The sequence below is a fragment of the Colobus angolensis genome, unplaced genomic scaffold, assembly GCF_000951035.1.
Source record: "Colobus angolensis palliatus isolate OR3802 unplaced genomic scaffold, Cang.pa_1.0 Scaffold61, whole genome shotgun sequence".
NCBI lineage: Eukaryota > Metazoa > Chordata > Mammalia > Primates > Cercopithecidae > Colobus > Colobus angolensis.
This window is the reverse complement of record NW_012119710.1, coordinates 7,430,839-7,456,180: the sequence shown is the minus strand read 5'-3', so window position 1 is coordinate 7,456,180 and position 25,342 is coordinate 7,430,839. Positions and strand designations below refer to the sequence as shown.

General features: G+C 40.0%; 1 protein-coding gene across 3 annotated transcripts; it reads right to left on the bottom strand.

Moving 5' to 3' along the window:
* Positions 1-557: 557 nt before the first annotated feature.
* On the bottom strand, positions 558-24,755 carry LOC105527197 (glycine N-acyltransferase-like protein 1). 3 transcript variants are annotated; one of them, XM_011963484.1, is made up of 8 exons: positions 24,745-24,755; positions 16,617-16,626; positions 12,586-12,719; positions 9,217-9,337; positions 8,421-8,528; positions 1,860-1,986; positions 1,403-1,580; positions 558-1,149 (listed from the first exon to the last, which is right to left on the bottom strand). In XM_011963484.1, the coding sequence occupies exons 4-8, from the start codon at positions 9,292-9,294 to the stop codon at positions 732-734; spliced, it is 909 nt and encodes a 302-aa protein (XP_011818874.1). In that variant the 5' UTR covers positions 9,295-9,337; positions 12,586-12,719; positions 16,617-16,626; positions 24,745-24,755; the 3' UTR covers positions 558-731. The 3 variants fall into 3 exon arrangements, with proteins under 3 accessions (XP_011818874.1, XP_011818873.1, XP_011818875.1); XM_011963483.1 differs by lacking the exons at positions 16,617-16,626; positions 24,745-24,755 and adding an exon at positions 12,926-12,949 and having other exon boundaries at positions 9,314-9,337; positions 12,569-12,709; XM_011963485.1 differs by lacking the exons at positions 9,217-9,337; positions 16,617-16,626; positions 24,745-24,755 and adding an exon at positions 12,926-12,988 and having other exon boundaries at positions 12,586-12,709.
* Between the last annotated feature and the right edge of the window lie 587 nt (positions 24,756-25,342).

Here is a 25,342-nt window from a genome sequence, read left to right as displayed (position 1 = left end):
CTCCTACTCACTCTGCAATCCTCACCTTAGTGGTCACTTCTCCCCGGAATGCCCCTGACCCCTTATGATAGCAGTGCTGCAAACACCAAAGAATAAACTTATAACCAGACTCATAGGCAACACCTTGTCCTGTGCCATGCTTCAATCATGATGAGGAAGTGAGAAAGAGTAGGAGAAAGGAGACACAACAAATGTCATTTCCATAGCAGAGGGCCCAAGGCCAGCCCACTTGATTCTCTGGTTTCCTTTCCTGCATAACAATAATGAAAGATAGCCTGGGAAAGCTGTTCCTCTCAGGCTTCACCTCTGATACATTTCTACTCACTGAACTAAGAGACTGATTCCATTCTTTAGTGTACCATTGCCTCATAAATCCATAAATAGCACGGGTATTCATTTCCAATAAAGTATCCATATAGATTAGGTATATTCTATTGACAATTTTATTAAAATCCTTCATTTATCTTCCAGATAGTAGATTCTATTAACCAAGTTTCATAAAGAGTTCTGATTCCCAGAGGTAAGAACTGAGCCTGGCTTTCTAGTTACATGTTAACTGTAAGCTCCTCAAGAGCACGGCTGTGTCTTTTAACATCAAGGTTCCATGTGAGAAGAGTTCCTGCAATATTATAAATGCACAATATGCGTTTGTAAGTGAAGAAATCTATTCTGTGGTGTCTGCTTTAATATTAAGAGATGGCTTGCCAGAGATTACTAAGTAGCTTCATTGTCTAAAATGGAACTAGATTCTGTGGATAGCAAATCCATTGGTGCCACTCACAGGAGGCCTCAAAGAAACCTAACTGCCCCACATATCTGCGGGAATATTCATTTTCTTCCCGCACAGAGAGGTAAAATGGAATATTCTTCTGACGCAGATATTTCATGTATCGCGCCATCACTCGTGCCATGTTGCCTGTCCTTCGGTATTTTTCCATGCTGTAGGCCATTCCTACTTCACAAGAAGGGTCCATGGTTACCCATGAGACTGGGACTCCCTCTGGGCCGAGCATACAGGCTGCTGGCAGGTCTTCTATGCAGCGCTTGATGAAACGCAGGCTCCTCTCATTCTGCCCTCGCTTCCAGTTGTCATTTACCAGCCCAGAATAAGAGACAGCCAGCTGGGCATACTTAAAGTTGGGAGTTTCACTGTAGAAAACAAAAAGAAAGATAACAACTTTCATCCTCACCCCTGTAATTTCTGGGTGTCATCCCAATCTAGAGATGCCAGGCCCTCTTCTTGTTTAAAGACACCATTGTAAAGTTGCATATTTTGACCTTTGACACCTTTATTCATCCGAAAGAATGAATTCATCCTCTCTTCTTTCCAAAACTGATTTCTGTGGATTACAAAAATGTACAAGGAATAGCAATTATAAATGATTAGCATATGTTTTTCTACCTTTCAAAGTCATCATCTGGGTGGCCTGTCTCAGCCCAGCTTCCAAACTTGCTTTTATTGGAGGCATTGAGCTTCAGAATATCTTCCGTAACCAAGAGGACTGCTGTCGAATGCTCTACCTTCACTGACTTTGACAATGCAGCTGCTCTTATCCCCTCACCTAAACTTTCCTGAAGGCCTGGGAAGAAAGGCAAGAAAGCAATCTTGTCAGACATGGAGTTCTCTACTTACAGTGCTCCCACCTGATTAATACCTCAGTGCTTAGTCGTTCTCAGACTTGAGTTTACACCACAATCAGACGGAGTCCTTGTCACACCACAGATTGCTCTACCTCTCCCAGCTCCCAGAGTTTCCATGAATTTACATTTCTAATGAGCTCTCAGGTGATGCTAATGCTGTTAGTTGAAGACTCAATTTGAGAAGCACTGCTGCTTGCCCATTTCTTCAGACTCCTTACCTTGGATTTGGAGTCTCTGTTTCCAGTTTATGATCTCACAGGTTTTCAAAACTTCTTGTGATTTTTGAGGCTCTTTGGAGAACATATGATATACGTTTGTGTATAAGTCTATGTCGTCAGTCATCTCCTGTATAGGATGGTGTAAGTTCAGGTCATTCCCTTGAACTTTTTCTTCACCTCTCACTGATTGCAATTATCAGAAAAATGAAAATTCAAAAGAAAATTTTAACAGTGGCCCATGATGGCTGCAGTTGGGCACACGGATAATAAAACCTAGACCTATAAGCTACTGCTGACCTCTTATCTGTGTAACCGGAAATATTTAACACTGACAAGTATTGGTTATAAACCTCCTTATCACATACAGAACAAAGACAGGACAAAATCACTCTCCAGCAGGCCTTAAGATGCCTCACCTTTCTCCCTACCCGCTCAACTACACACTTACCTTATTTTATATATGGCATCACTGAGCACCCAACAGAATAAAAAAATGCAACAATTGTTTCTCTTACCACCTGTGCCAAACGGATACTCCTGTTGTATATACTGTGCCCCCACATAACCTCCTGTGGGACACGTTCTGGGTTGTACTGAGTCTGTGTTGTTAGAATTAAGTCCTTAAACTTGGCTCTAAATAAATTTAACTGTGATTTCTCTAAGTTTTAGTGTCTATTGTTTCACTGGACACCTAGAATCTATAGTGTCCTAGAACCTACAGTGTCCAGGGCTTGAGCAAGATACTTTAGTGAATATAAACATTAATGGAACATTGCCTTTTCCCAAGGCTACAGGATATCAGCCTATTCAAAGAGTGACACTGGCTTTACACCAAGAAGTCCACAAAATAGAATGACGTAACTGAATTTTTGGTAGCTCTCTGGGTAATTTATGTGGTGTTAGACTCATGGATTTGAAAGAAAGAGACTCGTGGTCCCACTCTGGCTAGCCACAAACTTCATTTGAAGACGAGGATTTGTTTCTCAGGGAAAATATAAACAATAAGTGTGAGAGTTTTACCAGTGAAAGTATTAACATTATGTTGGAAATTGTACTGTTAAAGAGTAAAAGAGAAAATAGTGTAATTAATTTAAAGAAACCATCAAGTATCTGAGGGTGCTTTTATAAATGCAAGTTCCTGAATATGGCCAAAACCAACACTTCAGTGAATTTAAAAGAGTAGATGTTTTAAAAGACCTGATTTTCAAAGAATGACCAAAAATAGCCAAGTAAATATTCAAGGAATTATATAAAAGAACATCCAAGTAAATTAGAAAATAACAAATGGAACAATTTATAAAAATGAAAGCTATAAATAATGAAATGGAGAACAAGACATAGTGCAAAGGATATATATGTCAAAAGCTCACTTTTAAATGGCAAAAAGAAAGAAGAAAGAGAGAGAGAAACTTCTGGTAAGGCATTTATTAAAAGAAATACAAGAGAAATAGAAAAAAGAAAGAAAATAGACTATAAGCTATGAGAACAGAAACAGAAGAAACAGAGAAAAGAACAAAAGACTTCTAATAGAAGATTACATACTACCCCAGGGCAACATATTTACTGATAAAAGAAATGGATGTTATCCCTCAAGAATATCAAGCTATCAAAATTGACTTTCAAAAAAATAGAAATCCTCAACAAACTAATAGGAAATATCAACAATTAAATTAAACATCTACCTCTTAAAAAGTAGATAAGAGTTACAGCCTCCAGTGCCATCCATGTTGGAACAAAGAACATGAATTTATTCTTTTCTATTGCTGTGTATTCCATAAAAATAAATGTACCAAATTTTTTTTTTTTAGGCAATCTACCTTTGATGAGCACCTGGGTTGATTCCATGTCTTTGCTATTGTGATCAGTGTAGCAATGAACATACAAGTGCATGTGTCATGTTGGTAGGATGATTCATTTTCTTTTTGGTATTTACCCAGTAAAGGCATTGCTGGGTCGAATGGCAACTCTGTTTTAAGTTCCCTAAGAAATTTCCAGACTGTTTTCCACAGTTCAATAATCCTAAGCTTAACAGAAAATCAAATATCACATGCTGTCACTCATAACTGGGAGGTAAGCATTGACCATACATGGACATAAATGTAGGAACAATAGCACTGTGGACCACTAGAGGGTGGAGGAAAAGGGGCTGAGTTAGAAAACTGCCTATTGGGTACTATGCTCAATACCAGGGTGATGGGATCTGTCAGTACTCCAAGACTCAGCATCATGCATTATTCCCATGTAACAAATCTGCACATGTATCCCCTGTATCTAAAAAGAATGTTGAAATTAAAAAATAAAATGTAGCCAAAATCGGATTATTTTACATTTAAGTTCTACATAAGTCAAAAACAAACACATGGTTCTAATAGTAGACTTTGGTAACAGATGAAAAGATCCTAATGCCAAATCTGGTAAGGAAATAACAAAAAGAGAGTCATGACCGTATTCCCTTAGGTATGCAGATACAAAAATTATGAATAAAATATTCAATAGCATATACAAAAGAGTGTGAACATGAGCAGTTGGTTTTAGAAAGGCCAGAATGGCTTTAATGGGAAGATCTTTTAGTGTAATAAATTAAAGGAGAAAAAATTACGTGAGTGTGTATATTGCCAAATAGAAAAGACAAGAATTAAATAACATAAAATTTACCCTCCACTCTAAATATAAGTTCTATGAAAGTAGGAACAACAGAAAAATGCTCTAAACTTGTAAATACAGAATCAAATGTAATTCCAAATGTAAGCTTTTACAGCTATTTCATGAAAATCAGGAATGAGACAAATATAGAAATACTATTATTGTCAGTTGGAATTGTTTTCTTAGGTTGTATATTATGCAATAAGGCAAGAAACTAAAAACTCATACAACTATTGGCAAAGAAGCAGCAAATTACTTTGTTTGTAGATCAGAGTATTACACATTTAGAAAATTCAAGAGACTTCGACAAAAAACAAAACAAATAATGCCCCACACAAACAGGGTTTTAAAGAATAGTGTGACATATTTGGAAATCAAGAATACAAAAACAAAGAAATAACAGAATAATAATGCTCAGAAATATAACAGGAAAAATAATTTAATAATCTTAACAAATAGTATAAAATACCTAAGGGTAAACTTAGTGGAAAAATCACTTAGTTTTCCACTGGAAAACACTAACATTTTACCAGATGGCATAGAATGCAAACTGAGAAAAGTGACAAAAGACCATATTTCCTGATGAAAAAATTTAGTATCATGAAATTATTAATCCTTCCAAAATTGTCGAAAAATGCTCCTCCAATACCAATCACAATTGCAATAGTTATTTGGGGTAGTTGGCGGAGAACTGGAAAAATTAGTTTATGTTCATATAGCTATTAAGTTTATAAGAAATAGGAAAGCAAAAAAAGATTGGTGAAGGGTGATTTGCTTTATTAGATATTAAAATTTATCCAAAAAACAATGAAATAGCATGAGAAAAGACTAGAAAAAATACAGAAACAGATACAAAAATATATAACATGTTATACAACAAAACAGACATTTATGTTTCACTAGGCAATGACTTATTTAATAAATAGTACTAACATAATCAACCAGCCAGAAGGAAGAGTAATATAAAAGAATGTTAATTCATGCTATTCAAAAATATATTCCAAATAGAATGAAGTTTGTAATGTCAAAAGTAAAAATTAACTCACTGCAAGACAAAATAAGAAAATATTTGCATGATCTTGGAGTAGGAAAAATCTTCCTAATTATTAACTTAAAAACCCCAAAACCTCAGAAGTCATACTGAAAAAGATAATATATTTAATTACATAAAAATAAAAAATTTCTTATAGTCAATTAATTCCAAATTGGGCAACAAATTTGTAGCATACACTTCTAGCATCCCTAGTATCTAAAACACTTACAAAATTTTAAGAATGACACAAAACTCCAGTGTAAAAATGGTCAGAGAACATAAAACAGGTCAAGAGTAAATACCAAATGACTGACAAACATGAAAATATAATTTGTTCAATATCACTAGTTAGGGAAACACAAATTAAATCTACAATAAGATACCATTTTTCACCCACTAGTTTGGGATACATAAAAAGAGGGATAACATTCAGTGCTGGTGAGAATGTGAAGGAACAATTCTTCCACACATTGCTAATAAAAATAAAATTGTGAAATCCTTTGGAAAGGTAATCTGGCATTGCCTGCTTAGAATAAGATAAACTCTAACTTGGAGATATCCCTTTTGGAAATCAATTGTATTGAGAAAAATTTCCAGGATGTAAAGATATGTATATGAAGATGTTTATTAAAGCTTGTTTGTAGTGGCAAAGAAGTATGAACAATTTGAACCCAATAGCATGAGAATGATTGACTAAATACCATTGCATTGACTGTATGAAATGCCACAGTTGTTAAAACGAATACGTTAGTGCTGTATTAATTCACCCAAAGTGATGTCCATATGTTAAAGACAAATTAAAAAGTGATGACAAAAGAGATCATCAGTAATAGCCCTCTGTGTATTAATATGGGCAAGGACACTGATTACACCAAGGGGTAGGAAAGCAGGAGAGGATGGAAGGGGAGGTGAGAGGTTATTAACTTTTTAAAATCATGTGGGATTTTTCTACTTGTATAATCAGCATAGATTTGCTTTGTGATTAAAAACCGGCAATGAAAAAATTAATTTTTTTCTAGATTAATTCTCCTGCATCCCACCCTGAAAAGCCATTTTTCAAAACCAGATTGACTTTGAATACTGAAAGAAACATGGTATGCTATGGAATCAGACAAGATGAATGTATTTCCAAGTAAATTGCAGCATATTTCATTCTTTCCTCTTTTTTTTTGGTCATATATGTGTGGTGTGGAATTTCTATATTTTCACATTTTTGTTCATTGACTCATTTTATAAATCTATCTTTATTCAAAGCAATGCATATGTGAAGTTATGACTTGATGCTATTGTTGCATTGCTAAAATACATATAATAACCACAAAGTTACTGAAGTAAAAAGAACTATTTGACTTCCTACAGTTATTTAGGTTATTTAGCATATCACACTTTGAAGAAATTGGACCACGGATTAAATAAACTAAACATTAATCTTTGATCCCAAATTGTCAGGAAGCCAGGAGATCAAAAGAACATCCCTAAGGAAGGTGTTAGGCTCAGCCTGGTTCCCATCCCCTTTACTCCCTTGTTCCTCAAGCTAGGGTCACTTTGTCACTTTCTGCATCCCAATCCTGACCCAGTTGGCAAACTAGTCTTGCCCTGGTGTGGCTTATTATTATTTGGGGGCCCAGGGTTTATGCCCACATGAAGCTGGGCTGGCAATGAGGCTTCAGTTCACTAACCAGATGTGTATGAAACACACATACACAAAGGGGAAGTATTTAGGAAAAAAATACACCTACGTTTGTATTATTATTTCAGCTCAATCATTTATTCCTTGCGTGTCCTCAGCCAATAACAGCTATTTACGGTAAACACTATTTACATTTATGTGCCATGTACTAGGTGTGTGACATACAATATCTCATTTAAATCTTGTGTAATCCTCTGAAGAAGGTCCTCTTATTTTCCCCATTTTAACCGATAATGAAACTCAGAGAAGGGCCTATGGTTATATAGCGAGTAAAAGTGGCAGAGTCCACTGAACTTGAATTCAGATTGGGCAATGCCTTAACATCAGGAATCCAGCAGTTACATGACTTAATATTTCCAGTGTCGTTTCCTTATCTCTAAATTGGAAATATTAATGCTCACTTCATAAGATTGTTCTGATGATAACATTCACTAACAAAAGATGTGCATTCACATAGTTGACACACAGTAATTATGAGCCCCTTCCCTGGCTCCTAAGAAGTAACTTTTTAAAAACAAAACAAAACCAAACAAAAAACAACTCACTCTATTGCCCAGGCTTCAGTACAGTGGTGTGATCTTGGCTCACTGCAGCCTCCACCTTCTGGGGCTCAAGCCATCATCCCACCGCAGCCTCCTGAGTAGCTAGGAGCACCACCACGCCCTGCTAATTTTGTTTATTTTCTGTAGAGATGAGGTCTCACTATGCTGCACAGACTGGTCTCAAACTCCTGGGCTTAAGTGATACTCTTGCCTTGGACTCCCAAAGTGCTGGGATTACAGGTAGAAGACACCATGCCTGGCCCTGAGAGGTAATTTAACTGGTAGACTTCTGCTTTAGTTTTTGTTTCTAAGTCACTGTTCTGATATCTCAGACACCCAACTTTCCCTGTAAATTGGCCTCTTTTCAGTCCCTGCAGGTGACCCCTGCCACCTCAAAGGGCCCTTAATCTGTGAATGTCAGCCTTCTCCTTTTCCTCACCTCCACCCTCCACCCCCTTTCCCAGAAGTGTCCTAGGCTTTACAGAAAGAGTGGGAACACGTGGCACTCATGCAAGGTGCCAAGTACTGAAGGAGTGTTTTAAAATACTCACTTTTCCTTTCACCCTATAAAAGCAGCCCTGGTGTCTGAACTGGTCAGTTCCTCAGGCCCTTTTGACCTGCCTGGCTCCACCAGTTCCTGTCTGTGTGCCTACCTGTTTTTGAGGCCGGATAATAACCATCTGATACTCGGGCCAGGAGTCCACCAACACTTCCATGTTGAAGGGGTTCCCGTGATTGATGTGATACACAGAGCCGTACACCTGAAGGAGGGATGAAAGGGACTAGGAGAGGTGGAGATCCCCAGAGATGGGGATCTGGATATGAAGAGGAAGAGAAAAATGGAGGTTAAGAGAAGGTACTGGGACCACATCAGTGATGGTGAGATGAGCAGCGTCTCCAGGACCATACTGATGGACGTGAAGACACCAGCAAGCAGGCAGAACTCACAGGCAGGTGTCCTTGTGATACCAAAGAGCTACTGTGCACTAGCCGGGCACTTGGCAATGCTCTTAGCACTTATATTGTATGGATTTATTCAGTGCCCACAGCAACTTCAAGAGGTAGGTGCTAATCGTATTCCTATTTCATTGAAGAACAGACCAAACATAAAGTCAGAGAAAGGGAAAGAAACATCCGCAAAGCCACCACTACGACTAGAAGATGGCAGCCTTGGAATGCATGTCCACTCGGACTGGCTCCAAACCGTGTTCGTCGCCACCATTCTCCACCGCCTCTCCAAATGAGCGACAAAACCTGCGGAGCAGGCCTAGCTGCCTCTTCCCGAAGAGAAGCAGCAGCTCTTGATATGCCTCTTGTGCCCCCAACCCCATCCTGTTTCCCAGCTCGAACCCTTTGCCAAAAGTTAGGAAGGACCAGAATCACAAGCTTGCTATTTTCTCATCCTCAACACCCCTACTCCCACACCCTGACCTCCCACGGTTCCCTCACCTTCAGGGACTCAGGGATGCTCCTGGCCAAGGATTTGTATAGGGCCAGTAGCTTATGGGAGTTATTCAGTAGGATCATTCTGTGGGATGCTTCAGACCTTGAGACCTTCAAGAAGAAAACTCTGAAAAGATAAGAAGTGAATGGAACATGTTAAGGAACCAAATGAATTTAAAATGCACTTTATACATCTCCATTCAAGTAACACTCCTGATGTAGGTACTGTTAGTATCATCTTCATTCTGAATACACCAAAGCTCAGAGAGACTAAGTAAATTTCTCAAGTTCTTACAGAGATAAATGCCAAAGTCAGATTTTGAAACCATATATGAATGGCTCTGAAACCCATGCCCTTCCTCCCTGGTGGAATGAATTAAAAGTGAATATTAAGAGTTCTGTGAGCTTCCCAAATGCCTGTAGCAGACACTCCACCAGCGCCATCACAACTTTTTTCCCGTATTTTGGTCATCAGATGCCTGAGAATTCTTCTTTCATCCAGAATAGAAAATATCAGCCCTCTAAGAACAAGGATGACTAAAAAACTTAGAGCAGGAGTTGGCACAGATTTTCTTTAGTTTCTCAGGGCCAAATATTTCAGACCTATGACCATTTTGGAACTTGTCCCAGTTTCATTACAAAAATTTTAAAAAGATAAAAAAATTTTGACACATATCTGTAAACTTCTGTTGAAAGGTCATTCAGAATTCTCAGAAATGTGCCAGTAATTTAACAATAACTTGGAGAAGGTTATCATTACAACTGATAGGTTCAAAGCTTAGGCTGCTTTCAAATTTTAGTTCTGTCTCCTACTTCTTTGTTAAGTTGCTTAACCAATCAGAACTGGAAATTAGAATGCATGTTTTCCAGAGGAACTAGATTACAAAATGCAATACATATAAAATGCATAGCATTATACCTGGAATAAAGTAAGAACAATATTTAATATGTTGGTTTTTTAAATTGACTTTATATTAACATGTCACATAGAGATTCAGCAATTATATCAAATAATATAACAATAATTAAAAATGTAAAGAACTTATGACAAGCTTAATTAATGTGATTAATGGATCAGATATTTGAAACAATCATTTGCAAATTAGTTAATACAGATGTTGGAAATTTTTTATCCATGAAGGTTAAATAGTTAACAAATGTGTGTTAAGTAATAGGCAAGGTGGAACAGTTTATTTTGCCTTGTCTGAGGTCAAAGGCCTCAAAGTTAAACTATGTTCTGTAGCTAGGTGAAGCAATGTTTAAACAAAGGCATCCTTTTGCAAGATCTCAGAATTTCAGAATGTTTGAATACTCAAGGAACTTTTAGTAAATAAAACTGGATCTCTGGCATAAGCCTATCCCCTGTCTGACTCTGCTATTCTTGTAGCTGGCAAAAAACACTGGTGTTTTTTTCCATCTCCAAGTGATTTCTTTGCTCTGTTTCTCACCTGACTTAACTAAAATTGCCCATACCTGTGTGTTTCACTATTGTCTTCTCCTTTGAGCTTTTGGTCAAGATTTTAAAGTTTTAATTCAAGATCTGCCATGCTATATCACTCCCCGCAAAAAAACTTGTGTTCCGTTTGCCCCGGGAACACTATAGCCTGGGCTGATACATGAGAACAATCCCCACACCTATCAGCTGCCACATCTTTGTCCAAAACGCCTCTCCTATCCATTCCCTGCTCCATCCCCTTGCAATGACCTTAGTTGAGGGCCTCCTCCTCCTCATACTTAATATTGCTCTTAGACCCCACCCTGGCCTCAGCTTCTAACATCTACCCAAATAAAAGTGTTCTCTACCTGTATTCCTACCATTAACATTTCTTTTCTAAATCAGGAAGCTGCTAAAAACCTGGAGAGACCCCTCCCCACCTTCTTTAAAAAATTGTTGTAAAGTATACATAACACAGAACTTAACCATTTAACCATTTTTAAGCATAGAATGCAGCAGCATTGTGTACATTCATAATGCTTGTCCATTATCCATTTCCAGAACGTTTTTGTCATCCTAAATGGCAACTATACCCATTAAACCACAATTACTCATTCCCTGCCTCCCTAGTCCCTGGCTCCTATATATCCTATGATACTGGTCCATCTGGGTCTGGCTTATTTCGCTTAGCATAATGTTTTCGAGGTTCACCTATGTTGTATTATGTATCAGAATTTCATTTCTTAACTAAAATAATTTTTCATAATATATGGAAAATAAGTTTAAAGTCCGCTAAAGAGAAATTATAAATTTGTGAATGACAGTAAATATGAGTAGCACACAGTCAGTGGTCACTGTGAACACTATAAAAAAGCAATTATAATGAATAATGGGTAAAAAAATCAAAATATATAACTTTTACATATGTACCCAAATTATGTTTGCACATGGACAAGGACTTGAAGGGAATAAACAAACATGAAAATTGTTTTTGGGTGATGAAAGTATGTGTGATTTATTTCTTATTTAAGAATTTCATTTTGTACCATTGACATGTTTTTATTTTTAGGCTAGATTGAAAAAACATGGAAGGAACTTGAACCATAGTTAAAGGTGAGAATTATGGAAACAGAATAAATGCTATGTATTTTTGTCTTTTTTCCCCACGGTCCCATCAGCTATCAAGTTTCTTTTTTCGTAGGGAGAAGGAAAAAGCTCCCCAGGTCCCACAATTCTGTACATGCCTCATCCTGTCACCCACAGCGGTCAACAAAGAGTGCAAGGCAGATTATTCCAAAGAGAATAGCAGTTGACATCCCATAGTGCCAGAACTGTTTTTAGTCAAAAGGGACTTTTCTGAGAGCTCTCATTTTTAAATGTACTTGGCATTGTTTAAATGCATTGGCATTGTCGTTCATTTGGAATGTTCCACTCTAAGTTATCTTTAGTAACATTTTGCCATTTCTGTTAAGACTTAGCTGCCTCCCAGTCCTAATGTATAAGCCAGAAGGAACTCAGTTTTCCAGAAATTAAGGATCCAATTTTTACCTAAAATATTGGCTTTACTCTTTGGTTCTGTTGATAAGCCAATGAATTTTTTCCTACCTAGGTGCACAAAAAAAAAAAAAAGAAAAAAAAGAAAAGAAAAGAAAGAAAGAAACAAAGGGGTAGAACACAAATATCCCTGTGAATTTTCAAAAGCCAAATTTTATAACTCCTGCAACGTTATGGCTTACTACCAGTTCCTTTCTGACCCAGTGAGATGTAAGAGGCCTCTAACTGGATCCAAGTCAATCAATTCCAAGATCAAATCTGTTCCTAGACCCAGTCTATTTCCTGTTATGACTCCAAACCCAGTTTGGATCAGAAATTTGCTCCAAGCAACTCAAAGAGCTCAAAACAAAAATATGTGAACTTCAAAACTGCAAGAGGGAGCTTACATATTATCCTCAGCCTCTCTGAGAGATCAGTGGACGCAATTGGATCCTGCAGGTACCTTCTGTGTTCACTTAGTGCTCCTGGGGATACTAGAAGCTCCACTTCAGATCCTGCCTCTGACACCATCTGATAAAAACTTCAGCTGACTTAAGTTTAAAGGAGTTTAATTAAACAATAAACAATCTGTGAATCCGGTAGCCTTCAGAATCACAACAGATTCACAGAGGCTCCGGGGGTGCCTTGTGGTCAAAACGAATTTATAGACAAAAAAAGGTAAAGTGAAGTACAAGAACCGGAAATGAGGTACCGAAACAGTGAGATTGGTTACAACTGGGGATTTGCCTTATTTGAACAGAGTTTGAACATTCAGCAGTCTATGAGTGATTGAAGTATGGCTGCTGGGATTGGCCAAAACTCAAGTATTGTTACAGGTGCACACTACTAAATAAGGTTTTCAATTTTGTCTGACTATTAAAGTAGGTAGCAGTTCACCCACAGGACTCAAATGTAGAAGTACAGAGTCCTTCTCAGGCCATAATTAGTTTGTTTTAACACTTCGTGGCAAACTTTATTGAAAGGATTATCTATACATGCTATCTCTAATCCCCTCCTAATCTTATGTAATTGGGTTTTTGCTGCTACCATTCTACTGAAACACTTTTTAATGCCATCAGTGATCTCTGTGTTATTAAATCCAATGGTCAATTCTTGCTTCTCATCTTAATAGATCATCCTTTAATGCACTTCTTTCACTTGGTTTCCAAGACAACACACTCTCTTGGTTTTCCTTTAACTTTACTAAAGGTTACTTCTTCTCAGTCTCCTTGGTGGACCCTTATTTTCTCCCCAGTTTCTTAATTTTGGATCACTTCAAAGTTCCTGGTGATCCCATCTGGTCCCATGGCTTTAAAATAAATGTACCTGCCAATGACTAATACATTTAAATTATTACTCAAACTTTTTTTCAAACTCAAGACATATGTATCTAATGGCCTGTTTGACATTTCTTGGATTCCATCCAATAGCCATCTCAGACTCATTATGTCTCAGATCGAACTCCTTATCCACCCTCTCCACCCAGCCTACTTCACCTGTAGTCTTTCTCAACTTAGTTGATGGCAACTCCATTTTTTCCCCTGTTCAAATAAAAATTATTGGAGTTATTCTTAAGTATCTTTTCCCCTCCCACTGTACATCCAATTCATTATGACATCCTGCTAATTCTGGTTGGGAGAAAATTCTTCATGACCTCCCACATTTCTGTATGTCTTATGAGCAGAGACATCGATAGCCTTCACTCCTGACTATCTTTTCAAGGATGTTTGTAAAGACGACATCTTGGAAGCTAGATATATTGCTTTCTTCTGAAGCAGAGGGCAGGTCTGCTTACTGATCAGTATAAGAAAAATAATGTCTCCCTCTGGAGCAAAGTTCAGACAGGTTTGCTTGCAGTTCATTATAAAACATCCAGGTTCCCTAAATTCAGGGCTGCTTGGCCGCAACACACATCTGTTACATTTGCAACATTAAACTGCCTTTCTGTATTTCCTCGGTAGGACTTGTGGAGCAAGGATGACTGACACAAACACAAAAATCATTCTCCCTGTTGAGTGAGTCATAAAACCCTGTCTTTGACCTAAGAAGCTTGTGTCATCTGCCAGCATTCATGAAACTTTGCCCTAAGTAGGGTTAACTTTTATATGCTTCACAGTTCTTAGCAGTCTTTTCTGGATGGAGAATGTCTTTAGTCTTCCATCAATAACAAACCTGGATGCCCCTTTTAAAACAAAAGCCAGATTTTGTCATTCCTTTGTGCAACTCCTGCAGTAACTCCCAATCTCATTTAGAGAAAGAGATACAAATTGCTTATAACAGTTCTCTAAGTTAGAGTCCAATCACCTCCCTGATATCTGTCCAGTCAGGTCCTAGACCTCACTCTTTTGGCCTCTCTGCTTCAGGCACTTGGCTGTCCTTTTTCTTCTGCCTGCATTGTTTTCTCACTAGACGTATAGAAGACTCTACCTTTTTTAAGTCTTCACCTAAAAGCCACCTGCTCAATAAGGCCTCCTTTGGCCATCCTATTAAAAATTACAACTCCTCCCCTAGTCACTCTGCAATGCTTCTGTGCCCCATTGTTTTTCTCTGCCTCTACTTGTTTTTTTGAAGGGTCTTGCTCCTTCACCTAGGTTGGAGTGCAGTGGCTGGATCAAGACTCACTGCAGCCTTGATCTTTCAGGCTCAAGCAATCCTCCAACCTCAGTCTCTTGCATAGCTGGGACTACAGGTATGAATCCTTGTGCTTGGCTAATTTTTTATTTTTATTTTACAGAGATAGGGGCAGGGGGTCTTTGTTTCCCAGGTTCATCTCAAACTCTGGTTACAATTTTATAAACTTCTGCGTCAAACTCTGATACCTCAAAATACCTAGCAGAGACAAATATAAAACCCAGAGAAAAAATGTATGCTGACAATTATGACATTTCTATTTTTATTTTACAAGACTTTTAATACTAGCTTGCTAAAGATTTACTTAACGTGAACATGAAAAATACTTTGAACTTATTTACTTTATCTATGAGCATTCTTTTATTTATAAGCCAATTGGATAGTCACAACATTTAACATAATACAAATGCCTACACATAAACACATCTAGATATACATACACAAAAAGATCCAATAGCATTTACCTTGGAAGTCTAGCTATTGAAATACAAACTCACCAGTCTGCAAACTTCACATGGCTGAACTTTGTTAGCTTTGATCAATAATCCAGTGAACGCTGTAAACCAAAATTTTTGGTAAAACAGTTTCCGTGGCAGTTTAATTTTTAAAGTCCAAACCTCTCCAGACTCCAAAGAACACTGGGATCAAACAGCACCACAGGAGAACATCACATATTAACTTGGCCCAACAGCAGCACAAAAGCCTGGATACATGGAAATCCAACCCACTTTCCCATTCAAGAGCAAATACCAGATTCCAAACTATACTGGGGTCAAACAGTGTTATAAAAGAGTGTCAGTTTATTAAATTCTAATTTCCCATGACTACATCAGACACATGCAAACAATCACTAAAACAATCCAAGTGCTGCAGGATCAAACCAGCCCCAAAAGTCTACAAACTGAACGAGTTGGGGTGATTCCTCTCTCCATTGGTTGGGTTCAATCTGCAAATGAAAATTCCTTCAGAATTTCTCCAATGGAGAGGAGCTCATCCACTGTCTGGTAACCACAAAAGACACTCAACTGCCTGGACACACACACAATGACAAACAAGCCCCCAAGAGTGTCCATACTGGAAAAATCAGGGTACTTCCCTCTTTTCATCAGTTGGACTTGTTCAATCTGCAAGTGGAAATTCCTTTAAAAATTTCCCAAACTGAGAGGAGCAGATGCTTCTGTCTGGGCCCACAAAAGACAGTCACCTATCTGGATGCAGATGTCAAATTTCAAAAGCAGTTCTTCCAAGGTAATCAAGAACATGGTTGAGGCCAGCTGTGGCTGGCCCCAGAGAGAGGGAACTCATCTCCAGTCAAAATTGGGTAAGCAGCTGCTTAGGAGGGCTTTGGGACTCCAGACTCATGGCTGCCAATCCAAAGCGTTCCGGGTCGGGGAACAAAAATCCATTACTAAATGCCAGGGGTGTGGTCTAGGTCCTGCTGTTCACTGCACAGAAAACCAATCAATATCACCAATTATTGCCAAGGAAGAAGGCTGAATTGGATGCTGTAGCATAGGAGATGCAAGCTCCGTCTCAAATCCATCTGCCTGACCAACTAAATTATGAGTTTACATACCAGGGAAGAAATGTAACAATGTGTAGGAAAACAGGAACTCAGGAGACCTAAGGAAGCAATCATGATTTATGAGAAGCCTGGTGTCCATTGTCTGGATGGGCTCATCTGGCGAGTTTCAGTTCTTTGATACTTTTTGAGGTACCTAGGGGTCCTTTACTAAGAATGAAATTCATACAAAACAAATGAAAGTTTCAAGCTTTAAGACCAGAGGGCCAATTTCTAGGTTTATACAAAAATCTATCTATGGGACTACAAGGGAGGTTTCAATTCCAGTGCCAGGGCTAGCTGCAATCTGCCTCACGTCTGCCTATGTTTCTGACAAACTCTGTATCAGGACTTCGGCCAGGAGAATAGCTTCCTCTCCCATCTGTGGGCTCCTCTCCCATCTGTAGGGTTTGCTGAGCTTGCTGAGTTTCTTCGACCACTTCAGTTCCCAAGGAGACTTCTTTGCATCAGCCTTTCAGACCAGCTCTGGAGTGTCTCCAAAAGTCAGCCTGTGCTTATGGGATGCAATGGGGTAAGGCTGGAACTAGGCCCCTATGCTTTCCTCCCAGAAACACATGCTATCTGACAGAGTGGTTACTCTGCAGCACTCCAGCAGGGGATTCTCCAAGTCCACTTCTCTGATGTATCTAGTCTGTGGTTCAAATCATGGTCTCAGGCTCTAGACTGGCCCCACCCTACCCCAGTCCTACGCCAGCTTCAGGCTTCAGGCTGGTTTTTGTGACCCAGGATCCAATAAGCTTAGGGCCCAGCTGTGCTCTAGCAAGCCCAGTGTACAGGCTGAGTTCAGTAGATCCTGATGTGTCCGGAATTGATGGGCTCTTGGTCTCAATGACTTCAAGAATGAAGCCGCGGACTCTCACGGTGAGCGTTACAGTTCTTCAAGACGGTGTGTCTGGAGTTTGTTCCTTCAGACGTTCAGATGTGTCTGGAGTTTCTTCCTTCTGATGGGTTCGTGGTCTCGCTGTCAGGAGTGAAGCTGCAGACCTTCATGGTGATTGTTACAGCTCTTAAAGGCAGCGCTTCTGGAGTTGTTTGCTCTCCCCCGTGAGTTAGTGGTCTCGCTGGCTTCAGGACTGCATAGCTGGCTTCAGGAGTGAATCGCTGGCTTCAGGAGTGAAGCTGCAGACTTTCGCGGTGAGTGTTATAGCTCATAAAGGCAGAGTGGACCCAAATAGTGAGCAGCAGCAAGATTTATTGCAAAGAACAAAACAACACAGTTCCCACAGCATGCAAGGGGACCCTAACGGGTTGCCTTTTGCCGGCTCAGGCAGTCTGCTTTTATTCCCTTATCTGGCCCCACCCACATCGTGCTGATTGCTCCCTTTTACAGAGAGCTGATTGGTCCGCTTTACAGAGAACTTATTGGTCCGTTTTGACAGAGTGCTAATTGGTGCATTTACAATCCTTGAGCTAGATACAAAAGTTTTCCAAGTACCCACTAGGTTAGCTAGATACACAGTGCTGATTGGTGCACATACAATCCTCCAGTTAGATACAAAAGTTCTCCAAGTCCCCATCCAGTTCAGGAGCCCAGCTGGCTTCATCCAGTGGATCATGCACCCGGGCTGCAGGCAGAGCTGCCTGCCAGTCCCAAGCCGGGCCTGCACTCCTCAGCCCTTGGGCTGTTGATGGGACCCGGTGCCATGGAGCAGGGGGCGGCGCCTATCCGGGAGGCTGAGGCTGCTCGGGAGCCCACCACAGGGCGGGGAGCTCAGACATGGCGGGCTGCAGGTCCCAAGCCCTGCTCTGGGGGGAGGCAGCTAAGGCCCCGTGAGAATTTGAGTGCTGCGCCCGCTGGTGGGCACTGCTGGGGGACCTGGCGCAACCTCCGCAGCTGCTGGCCCGGGTGCTAAGCCCCTCACTGCCCTGGGCCGGCAGCGCTGGCTGGCCACACCATGTGCAGGACCCACCGAGCCCTAGCTCACCCCTGTAGGAACTCACGCTGGCCCGGGAGCACAGCCCCGGTTCCCACCCGCCCCTCTCCTTCCACACCTCCCGGCAAGCAGAGGGAGGAGGCTCTGGCCTCAGTCAGCCCAGAGAGGGGCTCCTACGGTGCTGTGGCGGGCTGAAGGGCTCCTCAAGTGCAGCCAGAGTGGATGCCGAGGCCGGAGGCTGAGGAGGCGCTGTGAGTGAGGGCTGCTAGCACATTGTCACCTCTCACTGATGCTAGGCTGGACATCATGGACCAAGGCTCTAGGTAAGCCTCCATCTACCAAGATCCTAGGTCCATTTCTCCATATTGAGGCTCTAATCCTGCACCAGTACCAGGCCAGTCCCCATGGACTCAGATTCCATGTTTATCCCAGTAGACCCAGACACTAGGCCCATTCCAGAACCTAGCCAGTGCCTGCAGACAGAGGCTCAATGCCCACATCAGAGCCATGTCAGCCCCTGTGGACCCACACTTCAGTCCAGCCCCTATTGGTACAGGCTCTATGCCTGCCTTGTAGACATGGGCTTTATGTTCATGCCCGCATACCCAGTGAAAATATCCACCCCAGTGGATCCAGGATTTAGGCCCAACTCTACAGACCCAGGAACCAGGCCTACCACCTGCTGACACAAGCACCAGGCTAGGCTGCCTGAAGACTTCAGCAGCAAGTTCACCTGCAGATCACAACAGAAACCCTGCCAAGAATTGCTGGATGACTGGGAAAGGGTTTTTCCAGACAAAGCCAGTATACAAAGACTAGAATAACTTTCCTGTTTATCAAATGTACAGATACCCTGAATAGATCTTTCTCTCTCTGTTTTTTTTTTTTTCTTTTTACTAGTTTATAATATTCTTGAAAACTCTATCACACCCATAAACCACCACAGGTAAGAGGATGAGAGAGATAGGGAATGAATGCTACAGTATGTGGACAGAGTGGGGAATCCAGGGATTCCCTAGGGTAGTGTGGAATGGAGGCAGGGACTGTGAATAGGAGGCTGTGGCTTGGATCCTTATTGCTGGATGGGGGTTGGCTAGCAGAGGAGACAGGGACTCAAGTTGAACTAGGAAATAGGGAACATCTCACACCAAAGGCAATGGTAGTTGGGGGCCAGGGGGATTACAGGACATTTTCTACACAGACTACAGAGGTGAGTGAGAGCTTCAGAGACTTGCATCCCTTCACAGGAAGAAATGGGTTAGAGGTTTTTGACTGAAAAGCTCCCGAATTGGTATCTGACCCAATTGCCTAAAATGGCAGCTCACCATTCAGGCAGAGGTACTGAAAAGTATAGCAAGAATATCTGGTTTGGAGATCAAGTAAGGGATAAGGGGAGACAGTGGTGCTCTCTAAGTCTGACTCAGAAGAGCAAGGATTGAAAGAGGGTCTTGGGTGAAATGGTGGCCAACACGGTGGGAGATGACATTGCACCAGAAGCTGTAGGTATTCCTGAGGGCTCCGGGACACGGAAGTTCACATTAGGCGGGAAAAGAACCAAGAACAATAAATTAGGACTTCATGTTGCTGTCACCTGGCATAATATAAATCAGGTAATTTTTCTCCTTTTAAAATATAAGGCAACTTGTCAACACATAATTTAAAAACTGGTCTTCAGCCACATTGCTTCAGATCACTAGAGAATTCCTGGCTAAAGAGCAGTGGGTACTAAACAAAACTCAATGTCTTAAGAACCATCAGCTCACATTGCCCAGAGACAAGTGGAAAGGAAAGGGCTTATCTGATCCAATACTTTTTTTTTTTAAAAAAGCCCAATTCTGCATTTTTAACAGAAGAACCATGTAAAAATTTGTAACAAAGCCTAATCTAAGTTTAAAGTTACAGAAAAGTGTTAAATTCTAGCTAACTTATCATCACTTGGGAATGAGACCATTAGTCATGGCATGGATGAAGGGGTGCCCTAAGAATAAACACGGGGCAAGAGGGGCTGTTTCCAAAGTAGGCTCATCTCCAGTTATTAGAACCATGCTCATTAGGAAAAGGAAGCACTCAAGGAACTTAAAGCTTCGTGGAGGTTTTTTCCCCGCTTTCTTCTTTAAACTGAGGGGCTGCACTTGAAGGTACTTGTGGAGTCACTCACACTCAATGCTGTTCAAACCCAAACTACATTCACACAGACACATGACATTAAAATTTATACTGTAGGACAATATTCTTAGCCAATGTAGAGAAAACAAGTGCATTTTAACTTTTTTCTTTTTGTGTGTGTTTTTAATCCCAAACTCCAAAGTGATCCATCATTCCTTACCTACCTAATTCCTCGAGTAAGGTATTTTTTGTTTGTTTTGCCTGTTTTTTTATTCTTTTTTCTTTTTGTTTAAATAAGGGCAGCAGATAAGTTAGGAGAGAGGCAACAGTGAGAAAGGGATCTTGGTTATGCTGAATGGTCACTGTGCTTATCTAGATTTGGAAAAGGGAGTCTGGAGTCAGGATGTAAATACAAAGACAGATTTTAGTGCAAGAAAAAAACTTCGAAGGAAATTAGAAGTGCTAGTCCAGTGAAAACATGAATGATGAAAGAGCAAAATGGCCTTATTACTGTTTGGAGAAATAGCAATAAGACATCAACACAACCTGGGGTAGTGGCTCACGCGTGCGCCCTGGAAAGGAAGTGAAGTTCACTCCGCAGCGCTCATGGTAAGGGTTTCAGCTCTGGGCTCCGCAAGCATGGAGCAGCTCAGCCCACTCACCCCGCCACAAAAGGATGGGTGAGAAGGATGAGAAAAGGCTTCCCCAGGTCTAGGCAGTGGGAAGAGGAGGAGGCTGTTCCAGGTCCCAGAATTCACCCAGGGAAGCTCTTTGTGGTGTGTGGACACCCCCTCCCCAGCCGGCTGCCGCTATCTCCCCACAGCCATCATGAATAGACATTTCTCAAAAGAAGACATAAAAATAACTAATGGGTTTTTTGTTGTTGTTGTTGTTAATGCTCAACAGTACTCATTATCAAGAAAAAACAATTAAAATCACAATATCACCTCACATCTTTTAGAATTGCTATTATCAAGAAGACGAAAGATAACTGTTGGAGAGGATGTGAGGAAATGAGAATCCTTGTGCATTGTTGGTGGGAATGTAAACTAGTGCAGCCTTATGCAAAACAGTACAGAGGTTCCTCAAAAAGTTAAAAATAGAGCTATCATATGATCCAGCAATCCCTACTGCATACATGTTTAAAGGAAATGAAATCAGTACAGGCACATCTCATTTTATTGCACTTCATTTTATCGTACTTCACAGGTACTGTAGTTTTACAAATATAATAGGTTTGTGTCAACCCTGCATGAAGCAAGTCTACTGGCACCATTTTTCCAACAAATGTGCTCCCTTCCTGTCTGTTACCATTTGGTCATTCCCACAATATTCAGACTTTTTCTGTATTATTGTGTCTGTTAAGGTGATCTGGGATCAGTGATTTTTGGTGGTGCTATTTTAGCTGTTCTGGAGCACCACAAACTGCACCCATACAAGACAGCAAATTTAATTGATAACTGTTGTGTGTTCTGACTGTATCACTGACTGACCGTTCCCAGTCTCTTTCCCTCTCCTCCAGCCTCCTATTCCCTGAGACACAACATTTAAATTACACCAATTATAAACCATACAATGATCTACAAGTATTCATGTGAAGGGAAGAGTCATGAGTCTTTCATTTTAAGCAAAAAGTGAAAAATGATTAAGCATAGTGAGGAAGGCAGGTCAAAATCCAAGATAGTCTAAAAGCTAGGTCTTTTGCACCAAACAGTTAGCCAGGTTGTGAATGCAAAGAAAAATCTTCGAAGGAAATTAAAAGTGCTAATCCAGTGAACGCTTAAATGATAAGAAAGCAAAATACCCTTATTGCTGTTTGGAGCAAGTTTTAGTGCTCTGGATAGAAAATTAAACTAGCCACAACATTCATAAACCAAACTTTAATCCTGAACAAGACTCTAACTCTTTCAAGTTATTTGAAGGCTAAGAGAGGTGAGGAAGCTGCAGAAAAAAAGTTGGAACCTAACAGAGGTTGGTTCATGAGGTTTAAGGAAAGAAGCCCTTTTCTTTTTCTTTTCTTTTCTTTTTTTTTTGTCTTTTAGACAGAGTTGCACTCTGTTGCTCAGGCTGGAATGTAGTTGTGCAGCGATCAGGGCTCACTCCAACCTCTGTCTCCTGGGCTCAAGCAATTCTCCTCCCTCAGCCTCCCGAGTAGCTGGGATTACAGGCACCCACTACCATACCTGGCTGATTTTTTTTTTCTTTCTTTCTTTCTTTTTTTGTATTTTTAGTAGAGATGGGGTTTTACCATGTTGGTCAGGCTGGTCTCAAACTCCTGACCTCAGGTCATCCACCAACCTCAGCCTCCCAAAGTGCTGGGATTACAGGCATGAGCCACCACGCCTGGTCCATTTTTATAACATAAAAGTCCAAAGGGAAGCAGCAAGTGCTGATGTATAAGTTGTAGCAGGTTATCCAGAAGATCTACCTAAGATAATTGATGAAGGTGGCTATACCAAACAACAAATTCCCCATGTAGATGACACAGGTTTCTATTGGAAGAAGATGCCATCACAGACTTTCACAGCTAGAAAGGGGAAGTCAATGCCTAACTTCAAAACTGCAAAGGACAGGCTGACTTTCTCATTAGGAGTTTATGCAGCTGGTGACTTTAAATTGAAGCCAATGCTCACTTACCATTCCAAAAATCCTGGGGCCTTTAAGAATTATGCTAAATATACTTTGCCTATTCTCTATAAATGGAAGAACAAAGCCTAGATTATAGCACCATCTATTTACAGCACTGTTTACTGAATATTTTAAGCCTACAATTGAGACTTACTGCTCAGGAAAAAAATATTCTTATAAAAATATTACTGCTCATTGACAATACACCTATTCATTCAAGAGCTGTGATGGCAAGGACATTAATTTTTTTTCATGCTTGCTAACATATATCCACTCTGCAGCTCATAGATCAAGGAGTAATTTCAACTTTCCAAGTCTTATTATTTATACATTCTCTAAGGCTATAGCTTCAATACATTGTGATTTCTCTGATGGATTATGGCAAAGTAAATTGAAAATCTCTTGGAAGGATTTTCCATTCCATATGCCATTAAAAACATTCATGATTCATGGGAGGAGATCAAGCTATCAACATCAAAAGGAATTTGGAAGAAGTTGATTCCATTCCTTGCGGGTAACTTTGAAGCATTCAAGATTTAAATGAAGGAAGTAACTGTAGATGTGGTGGAAATGACAAGAGAACTAAAATTAGAAGAAGAGCCTGAAGATCTGGCTGAATTGCTACAATCTCATGATAAAACCTGAATGAAAGAAATTGCTTCTTACTGATGAACAAAGAAAGTGACCTCTTAAAATAGAAACTACTCCTGGTGAAGATTCTGTGAACATTGCTGAAATGATAACAAAGGATTTCTAATGTTACGTAAACCTATTTGATAAAGCAGTAGCAAGGGTTAAAAGGACTGATTCCAATTTTGAATGAAGTTTTACTGTGGGTAAAATGCTACCAAACAGCATTACATACTACAGACAAATCTTTTCTGAAAGTGTAGCAGGACGAGCCACAGACAAAACTCCTCAGACACCGAGTTAAAGAAGGAAGGGGTTTATTCGACCGGGAACGTCGGCAAGACTCCTGTCTCAAGAGCCGAGCTCCTCAAGTGAGCAATTCCTGTCCCTTTTAAGGGGTCACAACTCTAAGGGGGTCTGCATGAGAGGGTCGTGATTGATTGAGTAAGCAGGGGGTACGTGACTGGGGGCTGCATGCACCGGTAATCAGATCGGAACAGAACAGGACAGGGATTTTCACAGTGCTTTTCCATACAATGTCTGGAATCTATAGATAACAAAACCAGTTATGTCAGGGGTCGATCTTTAACTACCAGGCCCAGGGCACAGTGCCGGGCTGTCTGCCCGTGGATTTCATTTCTGCCTTTTAGTTTTTACTTCTTCTTTATTTGGAAGCAGAAATTGGGCACAAGACAATATGAGGGGTGGTCTCCTCTCTTAAAAGAAAGAGTTAATCAATACAGCAAACTTATTTGTTGTCTTATTTTAAGACATTGCCTTAGCTACCTTAACCTTTAGCAAGTCCCACCCTGGTCAGCAGTCATCAACATTGAAATAAAACCTTGTACCAGCAAAAAAAAAGATTACAACTCTTTGAAAGCTCAGATTATCCTTAGCATTTTTTAGCAATAAAGTATTTTAAAATTAAGATAGATACTTTTTAAAGACATAATGCAGTTGGACACCTAATAGACAACAGTATGGTGTGAACATAACTTTTATATGCACTGGGAAACCATAAACTTCATATGACTTGCTTCACTGAAATATTCACTTTATTGCAGTGGTCTGGAACTAAACCTTCCAAATCTCTGAGGCAGGCCTGTATGTTAAACAGATATCTGCACTTTTGTGTACATTATAGAATTATTCACAATAGCCAAGACATAGAGTCAACCTAAGTGTCTATCAACAGATTAGTGAACATTAAAAATGTGGTATATATGCACAATAGACTACTATTCAGCTTTTAAAAAGAAGGAAATTCGGTCATTTGAAACCACATAGATGAACTTGGAGTACATTATGTTAAGTAAAATAAACCGGGCACAGAAAGACGAATACCACATTATGTAACTTACATGTGAAATCTGAAAAAGTTAAATTCATAGAAGCAGAGAGTATAATGGTGGTTACCAGACATTGGAGGAGGTGGTAGGGATTGGGGAGATGGTCACAGGATACAAAATTTCAGTTAGATAGTAGGAGCAGTCCAATAAATCTATTGTACAGCATGGTGACTATATTTTAAAATACTATTTTATGAGACTAGTTATAAGAATACATTTTAAGTGTTTTTGCCAAAACCTTAAAAGTATATGATAGTGCATATATTAATTAGCTCTACTGTGCCATTTTACAATGTATACATACTTCAAAACATCATATTATACTCAATAAATATATACAATTTTCATTTGTAAAGAAATCACT